At 39.6% G+C, this 8,888-nt stretch overlaps 1 protein-coding gene across 1 annotated transcript in view; it reads left to right on the forward strand.

The window, feature by feature from the left end:
- Nucleotides 1-8,888, forward strand: part of efnb2a (ephrin-B2a) — a 17,704-nt gene that overhangs the window by 6,577 nt on the left and 2,239 nt on the right. The window contains exons 2-3 of the mRNA XM_008404154.2: nt 5,301-5,393; nt 6,409-6,513. Coding sequence (XP_008402376.1) covers nt 5,301-5,393; nt 6,409-6,513 — 198 coding nt within the window. The remainder of the gene's footprint in view (nt 1-5,300; nt 5,394-6,408; nt 6,514-8,888) is intronic.

Raw genomic sequence — 8,888 nt, forward strand, 5'->3', positions numbered from 1 at the left:
CCTCTGTTCTGACCCGATTCGAAAGGCTGCCAGTACTTACTGACCCGTCGTCGTCTTTCTGCATTGTGTGTTGGCCAGACTTTAGAAAGCAGCGGCCCAGGGCGCCTATGTTTTTTGGGGGCCTCAAAGTTTTTCTTTTCTTCTTCACCGCAAAAACACAAAATCTCACCAAGTTTTTTTTTTTTTTTGGTCTAGTTTCGAGTACAAATATCTTATTACATTTTAACTAACTCACAAATAACTTTTCAGCGAAATATAAGAACTTGTTTAGAGTCAATMATTTCTTAATATTGATGAAAAAAATACCAGTTCCATTAGMAGATTATTTCACTTACAACATGTGAAAAATGTCTTGTTGAAGTAATCTGCCAGCGGAACTAGAAYTGGGTTGCTAGGCGACAGGCTGGGCGTGGCTGGGGTTGCTAGGTAACGGCTCAGTGCCCTGCTGTCGRAATTAAGGAATTATAAGAAGCTCCTATATGTTGYTGAAAAGTTACTCATAACGTACTTTTGTCTTATTTTAAGTCTACTAAGATATTTGTACCAATRTACTTTATAGAAAACTYATAGGTCCAAATTAGGTGAATTRTGTTAATATCCTTGGGATTTTTATGCATATTGACAATATTCAAGTATTTTATGACTTTGATAAGTAAATTATGAAGTTACAGTCAATTTCTTTGGAAACAACATGGAGTTATTAAACTGCATCAGTTCATACCTGACGATGTATAGTTTTTACCTACTAATTTTCCGTTAGTAAAAATAATTTTTCCATAGTGGATGGGGGGGCCAAAAGTGTCTCCAGCCCAGGGGCCCACATCCCTGTAAATCCGTCCCTGCACAGGAAACATGGCAGCTCGGTTTTATTAGGTCAATTCAAACTGCTCACAAGTTTAATATGAATTTCTTCTATAATGTGAAGAAATTATGTCGATTTTCCAATTTGGGTTTTTCCATTTTATGGTACAAAAGACGGGAAAGGCGTTTTAGGAAGTCTGTGTTAAACTGGCTGATTTTCTGCCCTCTTGATTTGACGAACAGGAGAAAATGAAAGTGAACTCAGAGAAAACCCAGGAGGTTGATGYGTYCAGGATTTTAAACACATTCGTTTCTCCATTCTGTTCTTTTTTAGGATTTACCTCTGATGATTTTCACTTTCTTTTCACTTTCACAGACATTTGCTAGGATCTGCTTAGGACCAATCTCTCTTTCTTTCTGTCTTTCTTTCCTTCCTTCGCTCTTTCTCTCTGTGTCTCTGATTCCTTCTGAACTTTCTTCCTTCTTTCTTTCTCTCTTTCTGTCAGAGTAGCCCTTTTGTTAGCAATGATAGCAGGTGCTAACGTTAGCATCAACTGTTTGTACAAGCTAACCTCACATTAAAGTTGCATTAATGTTAAAAATAACCTCTTTATAAACCATCTTTTTCTCTTGTAGCCGCTACTATTACAACTCCTGCTGAGTTTGGGCATGAATTTAACAATTATAAAGGAAGTTTTATATAAAAAAAATACCTCAGATCTTGTGTTTTTTATTAAATTTTGATTAAATCAGTGGCGTAAGATGATTTATTTTATCACATATAAATAGTGGACTGCATAAATAAATCCATGGGTTTAATGTTTGGGCTAAATATGATGGAACGTAGTTGCGGATTCTAAAGATAGTTTGACATTCAACTAACTCACTCACTCTGTGGTTACCTAGCAACTCACTCACTCTCTGGTTACCTAGCAACAACCTCTTGAGTAACTGGTGCAGCAGCAGTTTAAGGTTTCTCCACAACTGCTTAAAATAAAAAAACAAAACAGTGTGGAGTGAAAACTGGATAAAATAGGAAATGTCATGCGTCCAATTTGGATTATTTAAGATATTTAAAACAAAAAACTAATCAATAATTGTTTATCTATAGATATGAACACTTATATTGTGATACATTTTTTTAAAACCAGTTTTTTTTCTGATATTCACTGTAAAATTATTAAATATTGTAAGACATATGATTAAATATATGGAATAAAACATTAACTCAGTCAGAATGGCATAAAATAAGAGTCAACAAAATGTGGATCCTGGTATTCCTGTTAGCTTTTCCCCGTGTTGTCTGCCCAAAGCAAATGAATAAAATGTTTTATTTTTCCTGTTCTCTTCCTGGAGTTTTACCTAAATCCATTTCGGAGGGGCTGGGATTAGTCGGTTAACTCTTCCCAGCTCTCCTGCCGGCCGCTCCAGCTTGGCCCCGTCTGACTGGACCGAGGAGGGCCAAGTCATTCAGCCAGCCTGAGCCGATTCAACAATCACATTCTGTTTAAATCCAAGTCAGGCCCGCCGAGACTGCAGCCTTGGCACCGACCCCGCCGTGTTTTTATCCCGCATTTAAATGGGAAAACAGGAATTTAAAGTTGAAAATGTTGCTGATTTTTCTGCAGAAGCCGAAGCCTCTGAGAAGGGGGAAATGTTTTGTTTCCCACCACGTGAACTTTGACCCCTTCCCAACGCTTTTCTGCCGTTAAGATGTTYGGGGCGTCCCTGCCGGATTGTCGTGTGTTTTGCTAACAGGTTTATGAAGGAAAACACACAAACACGCAGAGGAAGAGTGGGGGGTGGGATCCTTTAAGCAGCTTTGTCCGTAATGTGCTTCAGGTCAGCGAGACGAGGAGCCCGGTCCTCGTTAGCATGCGCTACGCRTCCGCTAACATCACCGTCTTATTGAGGCAGGAGGATTCAGATCAAGATGATTGGTAGCAGCAGGGAGGGAGAAAAGGAGAAACTGAATCCCAGCCGCGATGGATGGAGGTGGGATCCGAAAGGTTCGATGGGCAGATAGGAAGGGAAGAGAGGAAGCAARGCGGAGGAGAGGAGTGGGTGGGGCGGCGGCRGYGGTGGATGTGAATGCGGGCCACTGAGCGCTGGCGGGAGGCCAGGCCTCTAAGCTCTGGCAGCTCGTTAGCCTCTGTGTTACTGACCTGATAGACCACAAGCCCTGCTGCCCCCACCTCCCCCCACAACTCACTCATGATCTAATATGGACGCACTTCCATCAACTCACCTCTAGGGGCAGCAMATGAGCAGAAAGGWGGAGCTTTTGCACATTTTCCCCAAAGTGACACCTCCTGTCACTCAGAAAACATCCTGATTCCTCCTATCCACTTATTGTTTCTCTTTTTTTCTCTTTTCTTCTACCAAAAACTTGATGATGGTTTCAACTAGCACTTTTTAAAAATGATTTATAATTAATTTTATTTGTTTTGTTTATTTATTTATTCTGGATATTTAAAATGCTTTGAGTTCCAGTTCCTTCAATATTTTTTGAAGGGCAATTTTTTTTTGTTTTGTTTATCAATTTAATAATCTATTTCAATCATGGTTTTGTTTGTGTGCTGCTTTTATTTCCATTTTAATAATTGTTTTTAGTCATTTGGTTCTTTTTTCTGTCGGTTAGCACTTTTGTCAGTTGAGGCTACAGCTAATAGCTGCTAGTTAGCGGTAGCGTCTCTTAGCTCATTTTTGACGTTTATGCTCTACGTGTTTAACCATTAGCAATCCAAACAACTGTAAGCCAGAAAACATTTGAGACGGATAAATTCAACCACAATACAAAGAAAAACCATAGATTTTTTTCTGTGTTGCTGCTGAAAAGTTATTAAAATCTTTGTAGCTTCGTTGTCTCTGCCGTTCYTCTGCTCTTTGTCTCATCAGCCCGTCTCAGTCTCCTTTAAACCCGCTAACTGAGTCTGCTTTTCAGATGTGAGCAATTTTAGGCTTTTCAAATAAAAAACCCGTCTTCTTTAATAAGCGGCCACCGCTCTCCTGGGTGTCGTTAGCGCTTTATTGTGAATTAGCGCTGAGTCCACCCGCAGCCTGCCAACATGTCTGCTGTCATCGCCGCCCTSTCTGCGCTCCCCTAACAGCCTCCTTCATAAGGCCCATCAGCGCAGTTAGACATATTACAGTCACAATTACTCAGGCTAATTGACTTCAGGGGATGTGAAATATTCCACCGGAGAGAAGCGGCCGAGGTGATGAACAGGCAAACTGTGATTTTATTAAAGGGGAGTGACTCATATCCTTCCTCGGAGGAAGGATCCGTTTCCCCTCACATGTATCTCCACATAGACGAGTTGAATTTTATTGTTTGCATCCAGAAATTTCGCGCGTGTGCAAAACGCTGGCAGGTGAAAAGACGATTCTTTGACCTGCCGTCCATCGCCGGGCTGCCGGCTGTTCACCACTGTTCTGTTAGCAAAATGAAACCTGGAGATGTTATTAATTTAGTTCAGTGCCACAGCAAAGAGGAAAATAATGTTGAAGATTAACTCAGAACCACTGTATTCTTCTGTTGTTCTCGCTCTCAGACACGTCAACATACTGACAACAGCTAGGAGGCTAGTTAKCTCATTKCAACACCTGTTCTGCTGATGATCTGTCAGAGTTTGGCGTATGGGTCGCCTCTTTTAATCTTTGCTTACTGAATTGAAACTCACAGAATTCCACAGCACATCCACATGGTGAAGTTATCAAAGTCAAGCTAGCATAACTAGCTTTTTTTCTCTTAATTCAAACTTTTTTCTGATTTTGTTCTCTAGTTTTTGTAGCGTCCATTTTTCTTCTATATCTCTAGTGCGATATGTTGACAACCTGACTGCTAGCACCAATGCTAGTCATCGTTGGTAAGCTGCTTTTTGCGGGATACTGTAAGCGTGACTTCACTTTGCTTACAGTATCCGCCTAATCTGGCAACCAGATCCAGCTCAGGTTGCCAGATTAGGCTGTTTTCCTCCCAATTTGACTTATTTTGAACATTTTGGGCTAGAAAGAAAACTTTGGGTGGATTGTTACAATTTGTGCCACTTTTTCCAACATCTGCCGAGTTTCTAGGAAGTGTTCAGAGGATATTTTTTGGAAATAGTTGTCATTGGGGGCAGAAAAGCACAAAACTTTTCGTAAAATGCCATGTTGTTGCACTTATCGTATTAGTTAATTTGATTAGTCATTGGTTAAGCATGATTGAAAAGGACATAGAGCCACAAAAAGCATAAAATCTGTTTGTGTTCAAAGAGTTCAAACTCTTAGCTGGCACAGTGGGATCTGGTTCAACCAAAGACATTCTGCATTTTCAATGACATTTACGTTTATATGTATGACTACATCTGGTGCTTTTAACCGTGAGTTTCATTAGCGGCTGGTGTTTTTGAAGTTGGTTTGCTTTGTGTTTGGGCTGGAAACTATCAGTCAGACCTGGCAACCCTTCTGGCCTCCGCCCGTTCTGACCCCGAGCTTCTCTCCGTTTCCCCCTGCAGCTACATCCAACGGCACCATGGAGGGCATCGACAACCAGGAAGGGGGCGTGTGCAAGACCAAGTCCATGAAGATAGTCATGAAAGTGGGGCAGAGTGAGTATCGCAGCATCTGCAGGCGATGTGCAGCACTCCGAACAAGGTCAGAGGAGGCGGCTCCGTCGTCTCCATGACGCCTGGGGCTGTAATCCAGCCAACCCAGTTCATACACAAACACACAGTACAGCTGCTCTCACACGCTTTCAGCTGCACTCCAAACACATATGCTAATCTAGTTTACATGCATAATTCCCATGATTCATAGCCCAGCAGATGCAGTGTTTGTGCACCCTGAGAGCGTCGCGTCTGGAGCGCGAGCAGCTCCAGTATTCTCCTGGTCCGGAGCTACTGGTTCCACCGCATCCAGCTCAGGTTGAGGATAAATCCAATCTGTGAAATTAGGCTGAAATCTGGTGATTTATCGTCATTTTTAATCCCATTAAAACAAGAAGCGACGCCTTTATTAATGCTGCTCCACCTTAAAACCATTGGCTAAAAGTTGTGTGCCACCTTAAAAAATKGTAAYGAATGYGAGTTAATTGATWCGTATTGACAGGCAATACTGGTAGCAGCTACTGATGTGTCTTTAAAGATAGATGCTTGATCAATCAATCAAATTTTATTTGTATAGCACATTTCAGCGGCAAGGCATTTCAAAGTGCTTTACATAATTAAAATAAAAACAGGAATAAACARTGAGAAAGAGAAAAAGATTTTGAAAAAGATTAAAACAAATAAAGATAAAAACATTAAAACCTCAGAGTTTTAGTTAGAACGCCATCTAACAAGGGTACGCACACCTTAAAACCTTCATTAAAACATAAACGGTGAGAATAAGGAAATAAAAAGTAAAGATAAAAACATTAAAAACATCAAAAACATCAAAACCGGCACTATAATCCTAATTTAGCCATAAGCAACTCTAAGCAGGTGGGTTTTAAGTTGATTTTTAAAGGCACCCAGTGTTTCAGCTGTTTTACAGTTTTTCTCCGGGACAATTTGATTTGTCCCCATGGGAGAATTGATTGATTGATTGATTGCCTGCTAATCTGCGTCCATGTTGTTCTTTCAGACCCGTCTGACCCCGTTTCACCCAAAGACATTCCCACCAGAACGCCCTACAAGCCCGGGTCGCCGGACGACGACAGGGAGAACAACGAAGTCCAGCAGACACGAGGTGGGCCCGATTTCTCATTTTAGTTTATAAGGATAAACTCATAAACTTTGGGGAATGAAGTTGAAATTTTATCACAACAGCATCTTAAAAATTCAAGAAAAAGTTGCTCTAATGAGAAAGAGCTGGAATAGATCTTTTTTGTCTTTTTTTTCTTGTAATTTCTGAGTTTCAAGTTGAAAATTTTTGCCTTTTGAAACTCAAACATTGAGTTTTTTTCTGTAAAATTTCTGAGATTTTTTTCTAGCAAATCTTTGATTTTTCAAACTCATTTTCCTAAAAGTTGAACATTTTCAGCTTTTGAGAGTTTTTTCTAGAAAATTTTCTGAGAGTTTTGTACTAAACTTTTGACTTTTCAAACTCATAAATTTAGTTTTTTTCTAGAAATATTCTGAGTGTAATTTCAAAGTATTTGAGTTTTTTAATAGCTAATTTTTTACTTTTCAAACTCAGAAATTTCCTTATTTTTTCCTAGAAAATTTTTGAGTTTAATCTCAAAATTTCTGTTTTATTTTTTTGGTGGAAATTTGATCCTTTTTTCCCTTAAATGGGCCTTAAACACCGTCGTTGTGGAGTTATGGTCAAGGAGCTGCACAAAATAAATCAGTGTGTGTGTGTGTGTGTGTGTGTGTGTGTGCGTGTGTGTGTGGGTAACAGAAAGGTCAGCGAATCATCAGCCGGTAATTGAATGTTGCCTATAAAACCGATAAGCATCTCTGGTCCTTCTACGGTGTCTCCTGGCCGCTCGCCTTTCAGCTTTAAGGTGACATTTTCAGGAAAACGATCCCGCCGCCGTCTGCCGTCTTCGGCGCACAGAAACGGGCTTGTTTCGGGTCGAGAGGCTTCGTTTGMGCGCCTCCTATCTCTGCTATTGGATTGCAGCTCAGAAATCTCTGTGTAAGAAAATCAGGAGCAGTAATTTCCTCCGCGAGAAGCAGGAAGTGCCTGGGGACGAATGCAGGCTGACCCACATAAACGCTCCCCTGGAAAAACAACAACTGAAATAAAACCAATCAAGAGCCTTTWCAGCCCAGGAAATTAAACKGAGGAATATTCATTATTTATTTCAGACAAAACAGAAGGAAAGGGTTTAAATATATGCAACATTAGATAACAAATATGTGACTCTTTTCTTTCTGTCGACGGAGAGTTTGTCAGTTTTTGGGATCTGCTGGGAGAGGAGAGATCCACCTTAAGAAAACTGGAATKAAGGTTAAGTTACGCTTTTAAAAAGCTGCTGAAGAAGTGGGGCTSCACCTTATAAAATACAACTATGTAGAAAAAAAGAGTCAAATTCTGCCAAAATTTACTCAAAAAAACTTTTAGATTAATCTCAGAAATGTTCTAGAAAAAAACATGAAAATCTCTGAGCACCAAAAGTTAAAATTTTGCTGAGAATCTTAGAAATCTTGAGATTAATTTAAAAAAAAAAAAAATTCTAGAAAAAATGTGGACATTTTTTGGAGCTTCAGAAGTTAAAAAAAAAAAAAAGTTCTAGAAAAAAACTCATAAAATTTTAGGTTAATCTCAGGAATTTACTAGAAAAAACGTTGATATTTCTTGGTTTCCACTTTGGAATATTTCTGAGTTAAAAAAGTTGAAAAATTGCTAGAAAAACTCAAAAATTTTGAGATTCGTCTCAGAAAATTTCTAAACAAAAACTTGATTATTTAAAAATTTTCAATTAAAAAATTACAAAAAAAAAAAAAGAAAAAAGGAAGTTTGAAAATTTGCTTGAAAACTGAAATTTTCAGATTAATCACAGAAACTTTCTATAAAAACTTGGGAGTCAGGAGACAAAACTGATCAACTTTTGAAAGTCAGAAATGATGAGAATATTAAAAGAAATCCATATATTTTCCAATAAGCTTGTTTCTTACAACAACTTTATTCTTGTAATTAAACAAAAAGCACCTGCAGCTCAATACTCGTAAAACTCGCATATAAATCTGAGTCAGATCTTTTATTTTGAAGTCCCCCAGCTCTGGCTTCCTGTTGGAGCTCTTCTAGCTTTAGTTTAAAAAAAAAAAGTCACATCTGATCCGCTCCTATTCAAATTCAGCAAAGACTTCAACCTTGAAAGTAGGGCAATCAGCGGCTGGTCGGAGATCCCGGAAAGCTGCACTCAGATAAATTGCGTTTTGAAAGACATAAAAACTAACTTGATTTTCTGGCTAAAGGCCCCAGAGGGGCAGAGAAATAGAAATATTTGATACGGTCATGAAACATCAATTATGGAAGGCAAGCTGTGCTCTGACTCCCAGCGATGGACGCTCTGGTTCTGATCCAACACTGAAGGCTGGGAAGCGTGTGGCTCTGATCGGGACCGGCAGCATCGCTGCGACGTCGCTGCAGCATCGCTGCGACGTCGCTGCAGC

This window comes from Poecilia reticulata, linkage group LG2 (assembly GCF_000633615.1).
Source record: "Poecilia reticulata strain Guanapo linkage group LG2, Guppy_female_1.0+MT, whole genome shotgun sequence".
In the NCBI taxonomy this organism is placed as follows: domain Eukaryota; kingdom Metazoa; phylum Chordata; class Actinopteri; order Cyprinodontiformes; family Poeciliidae; genus Poecilia; species Poecilia reticulata.